We start from the raw sequence: 20,663 nt of genomic DNA, 5'->3' as shown, positions 1-20,663 counted from the left end.
AGGGTTTTGATAAATCTCACATGGACCGTGTTTAGCAGAAAAGAACCAAGCTGCATCAGCTTTTGCCAAATTTAACCTGGCAATTTAACTTTTTACAAGAGAACGTTTGTGCGGATTTCTTTGAAAATTTTAAGGAACTTGCTTTGTGTGCGGTAAGAAATCCACTGAAATCAGCAAAAAAATTGGCATGACCGTTTTCATGTAAAAAATCAAATTGCTCAATTAAATCCAACGAAAGCTGAATTGCTTGGTTCCTTTCGTCTTAGCGACGTATATATGTGCATCTGTAGTTTCATCATTGATTTATCCTTGTCTCCAATAAATTAAAGTGTTTACCCCACACTCTTCAACTCCAAAAACTACTAGAAAGTATAAATGCTTCTTTGAGGAAGTGGAAGGAGAGCTAAGTAAGAAAATTGAAAGATTCCATAAAGAGATTTTACCCTGACTCTTTAAAACTTGCTAAGTTTCGGTGGCATAGGGTCCCTCGAAGTCGAAGTTCAATTTTCGAGCGTGGCATTGAGCGGACGGACACTCGGTTACGAACGCGACAATTCAAATTCCTTAAAGTTTCGCGGCTTCGCTACTGATTTTTTATTGGCTCTTGAATTTGTTGAGCGCTCGTCTTCTTGTGTTGGTCGGTGCTTTTCGGCAGCGGCTACGGTAATTTTGAGGTTATGTTGATGTTGACTCTCGAGCCGAGCCAATTCTAGTCAATTCTATCGATTTTACGGAAATTTTCTTTAATAAATTTAGTATAATTGCTGCAGTTATTCAGTTAGTGTAGTGGTTCGATCCTTTCACGGCAATATCTGCCGTTGTAATAAATCGGTTGTTTCGGTGATTACGAAGTGCCTCACGGAATTTGAGTGAACAGATCTTGATTGAGACACTGACTTCATTGATAAGAAGTTTCGGACTCATTTTTCCATTCCTGTCCGACAGTGTTATACTTACGATCTTACGTCACTAGGAGTTTTGTGACTGTGCATCAATTGGAGAAACATTCAAATTTCAAAGTCAACGTTTCATTAGTGACGGACTGGATGCTATGAATTCATGCTTAAAGTATGTCATCTTTGTCTCCCTAGTCCCCCTTCAAATGTGATACATTTATATTACCGTCTCCCTTCTGTCAAAAAATTACTGCACACAAGTTTATCTATTTGCTCTTTTTTCGATCCAACCATGGGAGACGAAAAATTTTCACGCCTGAAAACCCCCAGAAAATCTCCACAGGATACGAAGGAGTATTCAGCTATTCAGTTACCGAATGGACTAACAGCTTTAATTGTGAGTGATGTGAAAAATCTCATATCATTGGATGATGCTCAGAAGATCTCGGAAAATGAATCCAAAGACCACTCAGTCTGTTCCTCCGTTAGTGGCGATGAGGAAGAAGAGGAAGAAGATGATGCTGTAGAGGGCAAGTCTGGTGAACGCTTTGCAGCTGTCGCTCTAACTATTGGTGTCGGAAGTTTCAGTGACCCTCCTGATATTCCTGGTTTAGCTCATTTTCTGGAACATATGATCTTTATGGGGACGGAGAAGTACCCTGGAGAAAATGAATTTGATTCTTTCCTACATACCAAAGGTGGATACAGTAATGCGTCAACAGATTGTGAAGAAACAACCTTTTATTTTGAATGCCAAGAGATCTACCTAGAAAAAGCTTTAGATTATTTTTCAAACTATTTTGTTTGTCCGCTTTTAAAACAAGAGGCCATGACTCGTGAGCGGGAAGCTGTTGATTCTGAATTCCAGATCACTGTTTCTGAAGATCATTCCCGTTTTCAACAAGTTTTTGGTAGTTTGGCTGCTCCAGACAATCCAGCGGGGAAATTTATGTGGGGAAATCAGAAAACTCTGAAAGATGATGTGTCAGATGATGATCTTCATGCAGCAACTGTGGAATTTTATAAACGACATTACTCAGCACATCGCATGAAGTTAGCTATACAAGCTCGTTTGCCATCCAGCTTACTGGAGTCATGGGTTGTTCAGTTTTTTTCTGCCGTTCCAACAAACAACCTCCCTGCAGACTCATTTCCAATGAAGGGCCTTCCTTTTGAACATGATAAATTTCACAAAGTTTACACAGTTCAATCTACAAAGGATGTAACATTATTGCAAGTCGGATGGATTTTACCTCCTGATATGAATTATTACAAAGAAAAGCCTCTAGCGTATCTGTCATGGATTATTGGGCACGAAGGAGTTAACAGTCTAATGGCTTTCTTAAGATCCAAAAACTGGGCCCTGGCCTTGTGCGCTGGTGTTGAAAATGATCAATTCAACGATAATTCTCTTTTCACGTATTTTGAAATAACTGTTAAATTGTCAGAGCAAGGTGTTTCTGCCATGAAAGACGTTTTAGGTGCCATTTTTAGCCATGTCAGATCCCTCCAAGAGCTAGGTCCATGCAATAGAATATACGATGAAATCAAAGCCTTAGCAGATATTGATTTTCGGTTTCAAGAGGAAGATGATGTAGCAAGTTATGTTGAATCTTTATCTCAAGATATGTTGCTATACCCTCCCGAGGACTTCATCAGTGGACCAGACTTATATGAGAAGTATGATCCTGATTTAATTAAATCTTATTTGGATCAAATGATACCGGAAAATGCAATTATTTTTATAAGGTCAAAGGATGAAGTGAAACCTCTAGATCTAGAAGAATTCTGGTTCAAAACTAAATATCGAGTTGATGATTTTAGCTCTGAATTATTGGAGCATGTGAAGAGTTTCAAGTTGCCAAAATCTGTAACCATCCCTCCTCCTAACAACTTTATTCCTTCCAACTTTGACCTCTTGCCATCCCCTAAGAGTGCTAACCCTTTCCCTGTGAAAATTGACAGCCCTTCAGATCATTTTGAAATCTGGTACAAGCAAGATGTTGAATTCAAAATGCCAACTACCATTATCTGTATTCATTTCCTATCAAATTTTGTAACTGCCTCTCCCAGAAACGAAACAATGTGGGATGTGTTCTTGAATGTTTTTGAACAAATTTTGACCCCGCATGTGTATCCAGCCAAAATGTGTAGCACAGGACACCGAATTTACAAAACTGAAAGAGGTTTCGCCCTTGAACTAGAAGGCTACCATGACAAAATTCATTTAGTTCTCGAATTAATTTTAGATCAAATGAAAAACTCCCATGATCACATTGCTCTTGATTTATTTGAAAATATTAAAAAAGAGGTCGGCAAGGGGTACAGAAACAAACTGAAAAGCTCAAAAACAGTAGAAAAAGCATTACGATTCTCAGCACTCTGGAGAGATTCCTCTTTTGATGTAGATAGAATTGCAGAGTTGTCGAACATTAGTTACAATGATTTATTAAACTTTTCCAGAACACTCTTGCAAGAATTGAAAGCACAGTGCCTGTTTCAAGGAAATATTTCAGAAATCCAAGCTAGAGATACGTGTGTGAAAATCCAATCCATTTTTCAGTTTGATGAATTGCCCAAAGAGAAAATTCCATCCTTAACTCTCTGTGAGCTGCCTGTCGGTCAAAATATGTGCAGTGTCCAGTCTTTTGATAAAAATGATGTCAATTGTCTAACCTCTGAATATTTTCAATGTGGAGTATTTGATCTGAAATCATCATGTATAATTCAGTTCTTTGATATGATTTTTGAAGAGCCACTCTTTGATACTTTGAGGACTAAAGAACAATTAGGGTATGATATTTCATGCTGCTACAAGGATACCCTTGGTGTCCTGGGATTCTCAGTTACTCTTATCTCTGCATTAGATAAATTTGAGCCTCATTTTGTTGAAAGTAAGCTGAGCTCATTCATTGAAAATTTTGGCGAGGAGTTGAAATCTATCTCAGAAGAGGCATTTCAGGAATCGCAAGATTCCTTAATTAAGGACAAAATGCGAGTATTCAATTGTCTAAGAGATGAAGTGAAGTTTCATTTTGATGAAATCAAAAGCCAAGACTTTTTTTTCAAACGGCACCTAAAAGAGGCAAAGCAAATAAAGGAATTAAAATTGAGCGATCTCACAGAATGGTATGAAAAATATATCCAAGCAGATACTAATATGCTGCGGAAACTTGTCATTCAGGTTGTTGGGCACAAGCCAGACTCGAATCGACCATCTAGTCCAATTAATAATACAGCCCCTTTAAATTATTTGTACATTGTTAATCCTAGTGCCACGTGTAATTATAAAATCATTAATGATATCAAAGAATTCAATAGATCTTTGGCATTTTTAAGGAAGGCGTAGGAAAAGTACTAATCCCAGATTTTTTTTTGCAGTGGTGTGAAATTATGTTATTTCTTCTAGTGAATCTATGCATTTAATTCATATGAGAAAGACCCCATCCTCAGCTGAAACTGCTGTCTATTTTGTATCTAAATAGCACTCTTTTTATTTTTCTGAAAACGCTCGAAAAAAATTATCTAACTGGAATGAAATCAGTATTGTGACCAAATAAAAAGTTGTTTCAATTAGCAGTATAAACAAAAGCAGCTGATTTTTACAAGTAGGTATGCCATAGCAGTCACCCCATCATCACAGGTGAAAATTACATGAAAAAGTGATCTCTCGCTTTTTTTACGCACATATATCTAGTCATCAAGTTTGATTGCTGGTCAGAACTTTTTCCAATGCTCAAAACCTAGTGCACTGCAAAGGATTCAGTTATGTTTTAATTTTTTTTTTCTTCAAATGTCGAAATCTAATAGCATCTTATGTTTACCATTTCAAATTTTGATCGTTCAAGAATTTGATTGTTATTTTTACTCGATTCTGTTCCTCTTGCCCATTCATAAAAAAGCTCTTTTTCACCTCATAAACATTTTTTAAAAATCCAAGTACTTTTTTTGTTATTATTCCAACTGTGTTCATTAAATTTGAATATGTAAAGTATATTGGGCTTGGAACTATTTTAATGCTTATTGAAAACAAAATAGCCTACAGTGGTTAGTTGAGAAAATTGTCATAGACTCCTCCCCTTCCCTCCCATATTTCAATTCAGACATTTGAATCGCCATGTTGCGATAACCCCTCCTGCCCTCCCCCCCCCCCTCTCCAATGAATTTTTATGGGAAGCCTATAAATCCAAAGCTATCTCTTATTTTGATTCAAAGGTGCTTCAGATATGATGCGAAAATCGTATAAATGATCTCAGTTTTTTCATTAAAAACGTTTCGTTTTTTGAGTCATGGTGTCCTGAAAAAACCCGGAATTCATTAGTGAATGAAAATTTTCAGGGAAGATCAGAGATAAGCTACAGATTCTATTACAAAAACTATCTTCTTCTACCTACCGCTTGGATATCATTTTAAGGTATATGTATGTGGATTGCATTTTGCGGAAAGGAACCAAGAGCATTCCAGTGTTGCTAGGATTGTGCAATTTACATTCTTTGCAATAAGATCACTGAAATCATACAACAAATTAAAGTTACCAAGGTAGTTTTCCTCTTGAATTTATATTTCATTGGGAGTATAGACGCAACTTGTTTCGAGGATCAGTTTTCAATTGCAAAGTAGAAAAAGTTGCACAATCTTAGCAACATTTGTTAATGCTCTTGGTTCCCGTTTGCAAAATGCAATCCACGTTATCTTACGCATTTTGTTGTTCAGCCGCCATTATTAATCCCTTGAGTCATCAAATCGTCCGAATAATAGAGATGGACGCAGCTCACATTTCAGGAGGGGAAGGGAGAACATAATATAATTTTGACTAATATATTTAAGTACCAGACTTAATTGTACTAGTTCCGCAATCGCACCTATAGGAAATTATTTACGTGTATTTAGGCTTGTGATACTACAGATTTCCTGTCGCATTTCATTTTTTTGAAAGACCAATGGTTATCGTTTTTGTTCTGAAGTCCGTGCGATTCATTAGGATTGTTCTTGGAATCTTTTGCGCTTAAATACCAACATTAGTAATCCCAAAAGAAAACAACAAAAATACAAGAAAAATCCACCCTGGTAAAAATGACGAGTAGGCTATTCAGAATTCGCCAACTCACCTGAGTAGAAATCCTACTCATATCACTAGAATATTCTGCGCATAAGAGTAGAAAAGTTCAACTCATATGAATTCAATTTTTTTCATCTTTCAGAAGTGCTGTTTCTGACCAGGAGCACCGGCATAGAATGTAAATTTGAAAAATAAAAACAATTTGTTCTTATAATTTTTTGATGCGGTGACTAGTTTCTGAGATATCGAACATGGTAGATTCAACGCCGAACTCATGTCAGTTGAAACCTCTAGTCTTATGAGTTGGAATCTCTAGTCATATGAGTCGGCGAAAACTGAATAGAGAAATTCTGCTCATATGAGTTAACTTCTATTCATATAAGTTGAAAATCTATTCACATGAGTTGAAATTCTATTCATATGAATTGAAATTCTATTCATATGAATTGAAAGTCTATCCATATGACTTTGATTTTCTACTCATTTGTACTCACCATTTTTAGCAGGGCAAAATTAAGGATAACTCATTAAAGTAGGTTGAAAACTCTACATATCATGCTCAAATACGTAATTTTTTTGCGATTTCGAGGGCCTATACAACGTCGTAATACATTTAAACCATGCATTTCTCGGAAAATTGACAATGGCGCAATAAAAATCCGTAATGACTTTACTTTATCGGCACAAGAGGCAACACTAAGTTAAGGTTTAAGTGTAACAATCAAAACGTCAGTTAGTGTCACATATCGACGGTGAAAGTACCAAACCACGTATCTCGTTTGCGGTGTTTAAAAATCTACGCTCACATTTTATTTTTTTGAAGTAGACCAAATCAATATCGTTCCTTGAAATTTTCACAGAATTTTCTCCGCACAAAGAGGAAAAATCACAGAAATTTTCAAGACTGGACGTTAAGTAGTTTTTCATTTAAAAAATAAAGTATGACAGGAAGTCTGCGACGTCGCAAACCGAGATACGTGGTTTGGTAGTTTCACCGTCGATATGCGGCAGACACTGAACGAATTTCATTATAACCCCTTCATGCAACCTTTTGGGCTCCATGCACGTCCATGTTGCATAACGCACCTAAGTGAAGAAGTTTAGACTTCTCTAACCGCTTTTTATATCGGCGCTCAGTGGAACGAGCCAATGAGAGGAGCCGAACAAAAGGTGGGAACATTGAAAGCTGCTCCTATCGATATCAATACGGAACGTAGGGGTTTTAGAAGTGGCCTCGTTGGTTTTCACGTAAAAGTACCTGCTAGAAGCACCGCATATAATTTATAATGTGAAGGAAGTGGCATCAAAATTTGCAGGTTTAGTCGAAAATTTCATGCCCAAACTCTCTGAAAGGCTCGCTCCACGGTGCGGCGGGCTTCACCGGGAGGATCTAAAATGACACAGCTCCAGTGGCGTGGCGTGAAGGATCGATTATCGATATATCGCCATTTGAAGCTTTAGTAAAGAATCGATTACTAAGGTGTTCGCTGCGAACGCCCTGATAATCGATCTTTTTCCATAGGTTTAAATGGCATAACAATCGATATATGCAATTCACGCCACGCCACTGCACAGCTCCTTCGATTCCGCATTTATACTTCGGCGACATCTCTTTAGGAAGGCATGAATTGCTAAGCGCATCGCGATATCAAAACTGAAGTACACAAGATACCTCTGACGCCCGTATGCAATGGACCACTAGACAAGGTACGAATTTAAGCAATCTGATACATGTTTCTTAACCAGAATTTCACGTAGAACACGATATACACAACGAAAATTACTGAAACAACTCCTAACCAAGATATTAACGTTTTTATTTCACATTGGTTACGAAGAATTTGAACTGCCCGCTCACAAGAAACTCAAAGCTCTACGTGAGTCAAATTGGGCACTACAACGGATTCAGCAAGCTTCTCAATCGAGCAATGTTCATTTTCCACCATGTGTTGTTCAAACTATTGGTAATTTGCTATAGCTGAGCCAAAGTGTCAAGATTGAAGTTGAAGATTTTTACATCGCAGAGACTGTCATGATAAACATTTAGCGCGTGATGTGAATCACGTAGAGCATTGAGTTTTCATGAGCGGGTGGTTTGAATTCACGCATCAAGAATCATTAAATATCTTCGTCAGGAGTTGATTTTGGTAATTTTTGTTGTGTGTATCGTGTTCTACGTGAAATTTTGGTTGAGAAACATGTATCAGAATGCTGAAATTCGTACCTTGTCTAGTGGTCCATTATTCATATCATGTCTAGGAGATAATTTTGCGGTCCCTATAAATGAAGAATGGAAAGCGTTCTGTCATTTTGGATACTCGCAGTAAAGCCCGGCGCTGCGAGCCGCGGCGTGGGTGAGATGGTGAGTGCCTGGACAGTCAAAACGCCTTCAATTTCGTGGGTATGCATCACGGACATTCACGGAGCCCGAATAGTTGCATCCAGGAGTTATAATGAAATCCGTACAGTGTTCGTTGCTTTCAACGCTAACTGAGGATTGAGGAAGCTTTGCATGTTTCTCTGGCACCGTAACTTCATTCCAACGTTGCCTGTTGTACCGACGAAGTTAACCATAACTGATTTTTATTGTGACACCGCCAATTTTCCGAATAATGCCCTGAGGGGTTCTTATCTTCTTACTAGTCAAAAATCCCGGCGCGAAATTCACGCTCACTCAGTTGCTATTATGACCACCTGTTACTCTGAGTAGAGTCCCTTTATACTGAGAGTCAAGACAATTTGAATCCATTTCTGATTGGTTCCCGTATTTTAGGCCTCCACAGTGTCACAAACGGGAATAAAGATTACATTTTCACCAATTGCAAAGATTATAATCTGGAATGGACTAGGGAATTACGGGTTCGGCAAGGAACAAACGGAATGAGAAGAGGAACGGAGAAAGGCATTTGAGAATGGGCCGATCAAAGATTACGAAAAACGTTCAATTTCTGTAATCTTTATTCCCGTTTGTGACATCCATGAGCCGAATTGTCTTGACTCTCAGTATAAAGGGACTCTAACTCTGAGTGCATGGACCCGGCGCGAAATAAGCTCGGCGCGAATTTTGCGCTCTGGCAGGATTGATAATCTGACAGGCAAACGTAAAACGGAACTGCCGCAGCATGGATTCGAACACTAGTCGCGTCGATGAGAGACGAGCGCGTTACTACTACTTTGCCATTCGGCGCTCATCTAGGCAACTCTGAATTCACGCTACTTGAGGTACCTCAACTAATTCGTCCGTCGTTGGTGATATTTACGCTCTGATCTATTCGCTCGAAGTACGGCGCGAAATTCGCGCTGGATTTTTTTTCACGCCGGCTATTCACTCAGAGTAAATCATTGATTTTTAACAGTGCATATACCGATTGACTAAAATTTTGTGTAGCCAAGCCTGAGGAATCCTCCGCTGGAAAATAGGACCGGTCGAAAAAGTGATTTGACTATATTTAGATGAATTACTACGCAGAAGAGAAAGATCTGATGGCTGACCAGGTTGGCCTTGTAGTCAGCGCGTCTGACTCTAGGTCAATAGCCCCGGGTTCGAATCCCGGTAGTGATGTCAAATTTTCATGGAACCGACGAGTAGATCTGCTGAAACAGGTCCTACTCGGCCTTTATCCCTGAACATTTGAAGAACCTGGAGCCTGGATGTATACTAACCATGTACGGTGGCTGTTTGTCCAGCGACTAAGGCCGAAGTTAACCCAACCTAGAGATGGGTCTAAGCTCTTGATTAAAAAAAAAAAAAAAAAAAAAAAAAAAAAAAAAAAAAAAAAAAAAAGATCCAATGGTTTATACAATTTTATTATCCTCATGAAAGTATACAAATTGGTCATTAATTTGCCACAAAAACTAGTTGCACTATTTTCTAGAGGGAACTTCATCCACCGTAAGAAGAACCATGGTCAGCTTTTGCGCGCTTTGACTTTGACCCCAATTTCGGTAACGAGAGAGCTTTCCCTAGGCCTTTGAAGAAATTGGTGGATGATCGCTTGAGAATACTCATGGTCTTTTGTTTGGCGAATTTGTTGCGTACCATGTCGATGTAACCCGCCGCCCTTTTATCCACATTAGTCTCAGCCCTGGCGTACTGACGGTCGTCACTGTGTCTGTAGTCGATGTCGACATTATGCTCATCGTGAAAATGGTGGATAAAGTCATCCGCTTGGCTATCTATATTACTGTCGCCAGAGGTCACGCGACGCTCGGGTCTCGGTCTGTCTTTCGGCGGGCTCCACCTCGGCGCACCGTTGGTCTGGGGATGAGGGTGCATTTTGATATACTCGGTCGCTTGTGCATCTATGTTATCTTCGCCCGTGGTCGGAATACGATCAGGTTGCTGTCTTGTTGGGCTCCTTCTTCTGTTGCGCCGAGGGGGGGAACCCGTGCCCCGAGGGGGGGAACCCGTACCCCGAGGGGGGGAACTCGTGCCCCGAGGGGGGGAACTCGTGCCCCGAGGGGGCGAACCTGAACCCCCGTTCGAGAAGGACGAGGAGCGGGAAACCCCCCACTCTTTGGCCGATTCGTCTAATGATGGTGGATCCTCGCCGATATAGGGAACGAGTTCGGCCAGCGGTATAGGTGTTTGGATTAACGGGGGGCAGAAACCTCCACAACAGCCAGGCTCTTGTTTGTCGATGGGTAGGTCGCACTTGACAGTGCAGACGTTTGAATTGTTAACTAATTGGCAACTCGCGTCCCCAGGGTTCGCGCATCCCTCTTTATCTTTCGGCGGGAGGCTCTTAAAGGCGGCGACGGCATCCTTACAGCCCTGGCGGGCCGCTCCTTTCTGCGCGCCCCAAGGATAGTAGTCATCGACGCATGGGTCCTTCCCCACCGTGGCTCTCACTATTCGACGGTTGTCCCTTACGCTCAATTGATATCTGATGTATTCTCTCATCTGCGCCTCGTATTGCTTTCGCTCCAGGCTTGAGGACCTGGACAGGGATCTCTGCTCATCTCGCATCTAGAGAGGGAGAGAGAAAAAAACGAACACGAATATTATACTGCCATGCTAAGGAAAAACGCGGTATGAACCTTCAGGCGTCGCCAAGTTTCCTCCGCACGGAAAAAATGAGATTAGGGCTGGGCCCTAGAATTGCTTCACAGAAGCATTGCGACAGGGGCAGGCCCTGCGCGGGTAGGGCCCAGCCCTTACCAAGTAGGGAAGCAGGTAGGTTTGGGCTCTACCCGCGCCGGGCCTGCCCCTATGGGGTATGAGGTGAAGCAATTTTACCTACCTGGTTAGGGCTGGGACTTTCCGCGCAGGTACCAGCCCTAAACTCGTTTTTCCCGTGCGATAAAATACAAATTTATCGGGGTGATTGTAAGTATTTTCCTTCCAATTTTTCAGACTATTTTGTTCGCAATTTAATCTAAAATGTCTGCAAATTTCAAGGAAAAATATGCATGGATTTCGTCATAAATACATGTTTTATCCGGGAAGATTTGGCAACTCTCGAATGTTCATCCGGCGTTCTTCCTTAGCACAGTTCCTTCGCATAGCGTAGTTAGTCGCGGATAACATAGAATGGACCATTGGACATTCTGTTCAAAATGTGGGAGTTCATTTCACTTCCACTTCAAGTTTGTGTATACTATTAGGTAAACATGGAATTAAATGCGACCTACATTTTGCAGGGGGTAAGGGTCGGAGCAAAACCGAAAATGCTCGTTTTTCCGCGGAAGAATCCACTCTCAAGAACGGAGGGCGATGAAAAAAAATCGAGGTCATTTTCGCATTCGCCGCCTCAGAATACTGAAGGATTACCTTATCTCGTCTCGGAGACATTTTTGTCTTTTTTTGTTGTTGCAAAATCCATGTCCAAAACTAAAACCGCGCGATTGACAAAATCGAAACTTCCGAGGTCCGCCGCGCCGTTAAGTTCAAGTCGCAGCATTATACATCCTAGTATCGTGGGTTTCTAATAATGATATATAATAATTCTACTAGGGGGCTACGCGGCCCAACCCCCTGAAGGCGCTCCGCGCCATCAATGGGCCGCTTCGCGGCCCTATTTTTACCCTCCTATCAGTGTTAGTTTTATTTTTCCCCTAAAAAAATACGATATGAGGTATACTTTAATTTTAAACTTTACTTAAAATTACTTAAAAATTAAAAGGACGCGTTTTGGAATGACTGCTTGATGAAATATTGCAGTAAAACTATGAATAGTGATAGTCAGGTAACAATAAGATTCATGAGTCGGGGATCGAACCCACCTGTAATCTTAGCGTACGCATTTTCGTAAGTGCGAATCTTGTGTACATAAGTGTAGAGCTGATGCGCAGGCTACCCAGCTACTGCGCAACCTCCTCGACCATTGCGCATCCTCCCGCGCATAGCGGTAGCAGTACATCGGAGCATTCTGTAAACTCACTCACTTTTATAACGTGATTTTAAAAAAACCTGGGTCCTTTTTCCAAAATCTGATTGCAGCGGGCTCATCTAGGGCCTATTACCTGTCGATTTACGCAAAAATCATGGAAATCGGCCCGGTAGAACGCTCAAACGAACTATGACAAAAAGTATAAATTTACATTGTTTAAATGGGAGAATTCGCAACTTTACCACGTAATATAAAAAAACCTGGGCCATATTTTGAAAATCTGAAAAGAGTTGGCTTATCTAGAGGCAATTGCCCGTCGATAGCCGCAAAAAATCATGAAAATCGGCCCGGTAGAACGCTGGAACTAAGCGTTACCAGTTTCGCAAAATTAGGAGGTCTTGGAGCTTATAGTATAGAAGATGCTACAAAATTTTTTAATCCTCTTTTGCCGTGGACAAAACACTTTTGTAAGTTTTGTAATCTCTCCTCAAGATCATGGAATCTATCCGAAAACTCCAAGGTATGATTTTAAACTCACAATCGCCATTTTTAGAAATAACTGCTGCCGGGGAGGAGGTAAAACCCCTTAAAACTCCCCATCAATCTTTCGACCAAATACTGTATCGAATAAAAATATTTAATCAAATTGTAAACCATTTTTTTTCTATTTAAATAAAATTTTATTGCCGACATCGGTTGGTCCAGTGGTTAGCGCAACTGATCACAGACCTAGATGTCCCGGGTTCGAATCCCGGCCACGGTGGCAAGATTTGATGGTCTCAGATCTTGTCACCGTGGAGTGGCATGGATGTTTCTTCTCTTCGTTTCTCTTCTTCCTTCGTTTCTTCCTTTGTACTTCCGTTTCTACTGTTGTTGTAATCTTCCATCATTTAGCGGTGGCTGTTTGTCTACAGGACTAAGGCCAATGAACTATACCTAGAGTGCGCAAGCTCTCAAAAAAAAAAAAAAAAAAAAAAAAATTATTTTTTCCTAAACCCCTTTTTTGCTACTGACATTGGAAGTGGCCAAAGTTCATGGCTACCGAGTGAGTACAATTTTAAAACACGCATACGCACGCAAAGGGGGGAAAAGGATGCAGAAAAAGAAAAATGAAAATGCTTTAGAAATTTTCTGTGCTGCAGGAAAAACCCCTGCCGTTGAGCCAATCTTTAAGTGCCAGACATTCCCGGACGATTTCAATTTCTTTTTTGGGACTCACGAAGACCCATCATTAACTTTTTGCTAGAAAAAAAAAAAATGTTCGTGAAGAATCGCACAGATGGGAGGCACGAAAAACTCTTTACCAGCCGGGCCTTATTGTTTGTGAACGCGTGTGAGTGAATTTTCGGTGCGTGTTGGCGCGTATTTTCGCGAACAAAAAATAACCGGGGGGGGGGGGGGGGTAAAGAAAAAACATCTACGACAAAAAAGAGCATTTTTATTCAACTGCACTGGATAGAATCCGAGCCTACATACAGTTTTTTATGTATTTACGATGCGAGATGTTGGACGATACGCCATGTTACAACAGGGTATAAGCTTAATTCTTGAAAAACTTTCGAGAGTTTTTTTTTTTTTTTTTCACTCGGAAGTAGAATTTCTCCCGAATATTTGGCTGATCGTATCGTATATTATTCTGGGCCGGTTATCCTATACCCAATAATTAATAAATCAATCCATGAACCATAATGCAACGCACAAATTTTGTTGACGTCACGGTGCTGAACCATATCTTAGAATTTAATTATCTTTTGGGCGCGTATGATTATATTTTGGGCGCGTATGATTATATGCATGTAGTTTCGTGGAAGTGTTATTTTTTTTTCTTTTTTTTTACTTGGGACGTTTTATACTGTTTTGCATGTTCAATTCCCTCGAAGCGGGTACAAAATGTCTGAGTCTGTTAACTTATAATTATGAATAAAAGTAATGATGACTTACTGAATTAACTATTTTCACGTGTAAGGTGCTCATGAGAAGGATAACAGCGAACGGTGCTTGATTCACGACAACCATCGTGGACTGCTTCAACGTGCCACCGAAGATCCCAAAAATCCTGATCTTCTCCGATCACTAGTCCTTGCACTGATTTCTATTATTTAAAGTTCGCGTGTAATTGAAAGTACTTGAAAACCACATTTGGAAAGTAAATAAAATACCTTGGAATGAACACAATGTCAGTTTTTCAAAATCCTTTCAGGATTGATTTTGTATGGTGCGTTTTCCGAGTTATATCCCGATATTTATAGCTGCATTTTTTCTTTCTCAAATCGTTGAATGTATTCTGATGACGCTCAAAGGCTCTTTATGACGTTAACTACGCGCGAATTGGGCGCCACTGCACCTTGCTCGACTTAAATTTGCGTAGGTACTAAAAGAGACAGTCGCCATGAAAATGAGGCGGCGGCAGAGTGAGCGCCTGCGCGAATGGGAAAATGAAAAGTGACTCTCAAACCACCAATGGGTGAGTTTTGAAATGTCTCTTGCGTCATTTCATAATGCGATGTTTTTTTACATTAGTGTCGAAGAAAGAAAGAGGAAAATCGTCCCGGGCTTTGCATCCTTTCTAGCAACAGGATTCTATTAATAGCCCCCACAGATAGGGAGGCCCCATGAACTTGGCGTGTTATATTTTAGCAATCCACTGTTTTTCATGGCTGCTCCTAGCTTCAATTAAAAATTAAAACCGAGAACTGAGTTTACGTTCATTTCTTTGGCGCGTTACAGTTCAGAGAGGGGAGGTATAGAAGGGTAAAAAAAAGCATCGAAAGTGTAAAGTGTGTGTGAGGCAATACTTGAATTTTTCTTGTGCCACGTAGTCGAGGATTTCTTGCAGTATCCATCCAAGTACCCGAGGAAGACAGTGGATTCTTGAATTCCAAAACAGCGTGCATAACTTAATCGCAATATGTCAAAATTTAATGAATGGAAGACTAGACAGAGTATATAAGAATTAAACTTCCATCAGATATTTTTCCTAGTCAAACTTCTACGCAGAACACGTTGACCACATTGACACTTTCAATATTAATGCAAAAGATAGTGCTCCGTGTGTTGGAAATGGTCGATCTAAACTTCCTTCTCGCGAAAAACCCAAAATCAAAGCCGTGATAACGACCTCACCTTAGGGTGTTTCTTATTTTTAAATTTTCGAAATCGAAGGAGGTCCTGGTCTTAAAAGTTGATGTGTGGATAGATTAGAAGCCCTGTGCAAGGAAAAAATTTTAAAACAATTTTTACCCGGTGCTCAAACGACTTAAGTGACACAGGTTGAAATTTGAGGTTTTTAGACAAAATAACACTGTTTCCTAGTGGAAAACGCCGAGTTACGGCCCTAAAGGGCGAAAATTTCGTCCGTTTGGTCGTATCTGCAACACAAAAGCCGCAAAACACCCGAGAAAGGCGCGCGCAAGGAAAGACACTTGGGGCAAAATGGACGCGCCGCAGCGCAACGCGCGCGCGCGTCCTCTGCACTGCCCAAGCGACATGCCGCATGCCGCACACACGCACTAAGCTTACGCTGGCCCGAAAGTTCCCGTACGTTGCAATGTATCATTATGAATTGACCTAGATACACACTAACATTAAAAAAAAGGTTGAAACGTATAAATACATCTAAAAAACACATTCTCTTAATATGATATTGGCTATAATGTAGGAAAATCAATTTCAACAAATTAAACAATTCAAAGTTAATCAACTAAATCAAATAATCGACAGTTTACTTAAAGGCTAAGAGTCTTCAAATGTTTATCCGACTATTTTTATTATATTTGGATGGTTTTTTGTGACTTTGGCTGTGACTTATAAGAGATCATGAAAAGAAGCTCTTGTTCGTATCAGGAGTTGGCAATTCAAGTACTGACTCCTTTGTAAATAAACTTCGCGTGAAACAAGATGGATTCAGTATGATTTTCTCTGAAACAAACCCCAAAACTTTAAAAAAACTCCCTCAGTTAAGGCCGTATTTAAGGAGATATCCCCGCTTTCCCGTGAGTCCTTCGTATTAAGCCAAACTTTCTATGCAAGGATAAGGAGCAAATCGACGGCGTAAGTTCGCAATCACGTATCTCGTTTGCGGTGTCTGTAAATCTTCGTCTTTATGTTATTTTTTAAAGGAGAACAAACTGATACCATTCCTTGAAGTTTATGCAGAACTTTGTTTGCACAGAGATGAAAAATCACGGTAGTTTAAAGAATTGCTGTTGAGTAGTTTTCCGTTTAAAAAGTATAGTAGGTATGACAGGAAGTCTGCGACGTCACAAACCGAGTTGTGTGGTTGCTGACTTACAACGTTGAAATGAATCAGCAGGATTGCCATGTTTTCAGTTTTGGAAACCCCAAACAAAGTGGCTGCCCTGTCAATGTATTATTTGCTCTTTGCGTGGAGAGTTTGACTTGATACAGTGGCGGACTCTCAGGATGGGATGGGACATTCCCTCCATTACAGCATCAACTTTAAGAGTTTTTTTTTCAGTTTTGGAGTTTGGCTCGGAGGAGACCGGTGAAACCATCGTGTTTCTCGCGAAATTGTACATATGAATCAGTACACAAATCGCTAATTCCTGACATATGCAAGATCTCCATCACCTTCCGATGTTACCTATCCTCCTGTTGTGCGCGGGCATCTCTTTAATTTTGCGTGCAGCATGATCATTAACAACTTTTATGACTTAACTACAGTAAAAGCTCGTTAAGACGAAAAATGAATTTTTTTTACATCGACAATTATGGAAGTATCAAGGGACCGAAAAAATTTCGTTCTTAAGCGGATTTGCGTCTTAACCGTATTTCGTCTTAACGAGCTTTTATTGTACTTTTTTTTAACCTCTAAATATTCGGAAGTAAATAGCCATGGGGCTGGGTAAGAGTCCAGAAATGAAAATGGCAAATTCATGATATTGAAAAAAGGCTCTAGTGTTGGTTGTGAAGAGGACTGGCATTACCGGGCATTCTTCAGAGTAGGTACACATTGAGGCGGACATCTGCCATATTGGAAAAATTAAAAATGACCCCGAAAAATGACCTGGAGGTCATCGCAGACCTCAAGAAGTTTCGCAGCTTTAATGAGAGTACCTACAGCAGCTAGTGTTGCGTTCCGTAATTTATCCGGCCACGTACGTTACCAATGTAAGTAAAAGTTTGGTTCCCTTGGCATAATTGATGAGAGATTGTCATCGGACACCAAAAGAGTCTTTGTTCACAACATGAAACACAATTTAGGGTTTCCTAATCCGCCTATCCGCCAGAACGTACAATTTAACTGATGTCTAGGGTCACATTTGAAGACAATTATTTTCATGATCTCTTATAAGTCACAGCCAAAGTCACAAAAAACCATCCAAATATAATAAAAATAGTCGGATAAACATTTGAAGACTCTTAGCCTTTAAGTAAACTGTCGATTATTTGATTTAGTTGATTAACTTTGAATTGTTTAATTTGTTGAAATTGATTTTCCTACATTATAGCCAATATCATATTAAGAGAATGTGTTTTTTAGATGTATTTATACGTTTCAACCTTGTTTTTAATGTTAGTGTGTATCTAGGTCAATTCATAATGATACATTGCAACGTACGGGAACTTTCGGGCCAGCGTAAGCTTAGTGCGTGTGTGCGGCATGCGGCATGTCGCTTGGGCAGTGCAGAGGACGCGCGCGCGCGTTGCGCTGCGGCGCGTCCATTTTGCCCCAAGTGTCTTTCCTTGCGCGCGCCTTTCTCGGGTGTTTTGCGGCTTTTGTGTTGCAGATACGACCAAACGGACGAAATTTTCGCCCTTTAGGGCCGTAACTCGGCGTTTTCCACTAGGAAACAGTGTTATTTTGTCTAAAAACCTCAAATTTCAACCTGTGTCACTTAAGTCGTTTGAGCACCGGGTAAAAATTGTTTTAAAATTTTTTCCTTGCACAGGGCTTCTAATCTATCCACACATCAACTTTTAAGACCAGGACCTCCTTCGATTTCGAAAATTTAAAAAATAAGAAACACCATACCTCACCTGTCCTGGCGTATTATCTATACTTAGGTGATAACAATTTTCACCCTCCTCCGATTAACGGAACTCGTAAACTTCACATTAAAAAAAGTGCGGACGACAAGAAATGTCATCGTTGCGCCTATTGAAATTAGTTAGGTTTATAGACTTCGGTGTTTTGTGAGCGTGATTTTGAACTGATGATGAATGTGCTTTGGCAATTCTATGTGAACTGTCCAATCGGTGCCGTGCGTGTGGGGGGATTTGCAATTTCAGTACTTTTTCCTGCGTTTTCGCAAGAAACACGATGATGAAGCTGGTTTTCTCTGAAACGAACTCCAAAGCTCAAAAAAAAGCTCTCAAAGTTGAAGCCCTAATGGAGAGGATCAGTGGCGTGGCGTGAATTGCGATATATCGATTGTTCTGCCATTTAAACCTATGGAAAAGGATCGATGAACAGGGTGTTCGCAGCGAACGCCTTAATAATCGATTCTTTACCATAGGTTTAAATGGCAAATCAATCGATATATCGCAAAGCACGCCACGCCACTGGAGAGGATATTCCACGCTATCCCGAGAAATCACCTCAATATCAAGTCAAACTCTCTAAGCAATGACAGGGAGCAAATACATTGACACGGTTGCCGTGTTTTCAGTTTTAAGAGTCCCCCAAACAATGTGGCAGCCCTGTTAATGTATTTCCTCCCCATATCTTTGCATGGACAGTTTTTCTGGGAGTTCTCTGTCTCGTATTAACACAAAATGTTGGTTACTTTTTGCTCCTGTTTACCTCGCAATATTATCGCGAATGCCCATAAAATTGTGGGAAAAAAATCATAGCAAATTTCGAATTTCACCGTCAATTCTCTTTCAACGTGGAACATGCGCAGTTTTCAAATGCTACAATGCAATGAACCTGCAGCCAACTTTAGACTAAAAGAGACGATAGTCAGGGCCGGGTTTACCTACTTGCCGCCCATGGACCGCCTGTATTTTGCCGCCCTCTTCTCATTCGTTTTGAAATATCAATAAAAACCATCAAGTGAACGTGCCAGCGGGGGAGGGGTGCATAAGACGCGTTTACTCGCGTTGGACACATTTTTTGGGAAAGCCCTGCTAACACCACTAGCAAAAGTTCACGGAACTTTGCGCGAAAGTTAAGTTCCGTAACCCTATCTCTGTGTGGACAAGGCCTTCCACTCATAAGAAATGAACGAACAAATCATAAAAGAACAAACATAAATGTAGTTTAATGATTTTAACTTCCACCGCCGGGCCGCGCAGACTGCACTATGTTTGGCGCAATGCGTGAAGTATTCACGCAGTCCTGTAGGCGCTAAGCGTTTCACGCTGACCGCACTGTCATTGGCGCAATGCGTGAAGTATTCATGCATTTTTGTAGGCGCTAGCCGTTTCACGCTGATCGCAGTGACCGCACTGTGTTTGATGCAATGCGTGAAGTATTCGTGCAGTCTTATAGGCGCTAACATGTATTACACGCCGACCGCCGCGCCGAGGGCTTCTCCTTTTCATCTCAAGTCCTCGTCATCTTTTCTCTCTAAGTTGCGCGTCGTTCCTGGCCAAATTGCGTGTTTGGTTTCTCCCTTAACTCGACTAATTAAAGGTGCTATCTCTTGTATCACTGGAAGACGACAAAATTAGAAATTACTATATTCTCAGGAAATGAGAGATTTTGTCGCCTATTCTCGTTTGTAATTTTTTGTCAAAATCCGATTTTTTTTAAAAAAAAAAGTGCAAAATTTGCCGCCCCCTTGACTTGCCGCCATGGGCCGCGGCCCATGTGGCCACCCCCTTAATCCGGCCCTGTGGATAGTGGAAAAAAAGGGGGGAAAATTTAGATTTGCGCTGTTCAGAAATGTAGGTATCGATCCCGGTCCGAAGACATACTTCACGTTCCTTATTGAAATGGACTTCACGATTCACGAAGTTCGCAGCGGCCACGCCGTCGTCCGCTCTGGAAGTTCAGAAGCGAACGAAGTTTGCCCTAATAACTACGTGTTTTTTCGACACAACTCCAACTTCTAATGAGCTCTATTGATGGCTTCTTCGGTCCTCGGCTCCTCTCTGAGCCGTTTTCTGTAACTCAAGCTGAGCTGTCGATTCGTTCTCTTGATGTTTCCTCCTCTACGTTGAATCAAATTGGGAACGCCAAGGGGAAGTTCCTGGTACAATACCGCAATTGATCGGGCTTATTTGGTCGGAACATCACATTGACCGAACTGTAGACTATAACTATGAATATTGTATCGCAACCCGATGAATGAGATCTCATTTCCACTCGTGTTCCAGCGGCCTGTGTGATTGACAGGGTGAGCGGTTTCGAATACCATTCTCATTACCGTCGTTTGTGATGAGGAATCTTAGTGTTTAAAAATCCTA

General features: G+C 40.7%; 3 protein-coding genes across 3 annotated transcripts in view; 2 read left to right on the top strand and 1 right to left on the bottom strand.

The window, feature by feature from the left end:
- Positions 1-20,663, top strand: part of sick (sickie) — a 333,346-nt gene that overhangs the window by 242,191 nt on the left and 70,492 nt on the right.
- Positions 663-4,835, top strand: LOC109043031 (nardilysin-like). The gene has a single exon (XM_019060060.2). The coding sequence runs from the start codon at positions 1,060-1,062 to the stop codon at positions 4,243-4,245; it is 3,186 nt and encodes a 1,061-aa protein (XP_018915605.2). The 5' UTR covers positions 663-1,059; the 3' UTR covers positions 4,246-4,835.
- Positions 9,168-18,644, bottom strand: LOC140225743 (uncharacterized). The gene is made up of 3 exons (XM_072305634.1): positions 18,288-18,644; positions 14,229-15,410; positions 9,168-10,924 (listed from the first exon to the last, which is right to left on the bottom strand). The coding sequence occupies exons 2-3, from the start codon at positions 14,301-14,303 to the stop codon at positions 9,839-9,841; spliced, it is 1,161 nt and encodes a 386-aa protein (XP_072161735.1). The 5' UTR covers positions 14,304-15,410; positions 18,288-18,644; the 3' UTR covers positions 9,168-9,838.

This window comes from Bemisia tabaci, unplaced genomic scaffold (genome assembly GCF_918797505.1).
Source record: "Bemisia tabaci unplaced genomic scaffold, PGI_BMITA_v3".
Taxonomy (NCBI): Eukaryota; Metazoa; Arthropoda; class Insecta; order Hemiptera; family Aleyrodidae; genus Bemisia; species Bemisia tabaci.
The sequence above is the reverse complement of the archived record's forward strand: the minus strand, read 5'-3'. Positions and strand labels throughout refer to the sequence as shown.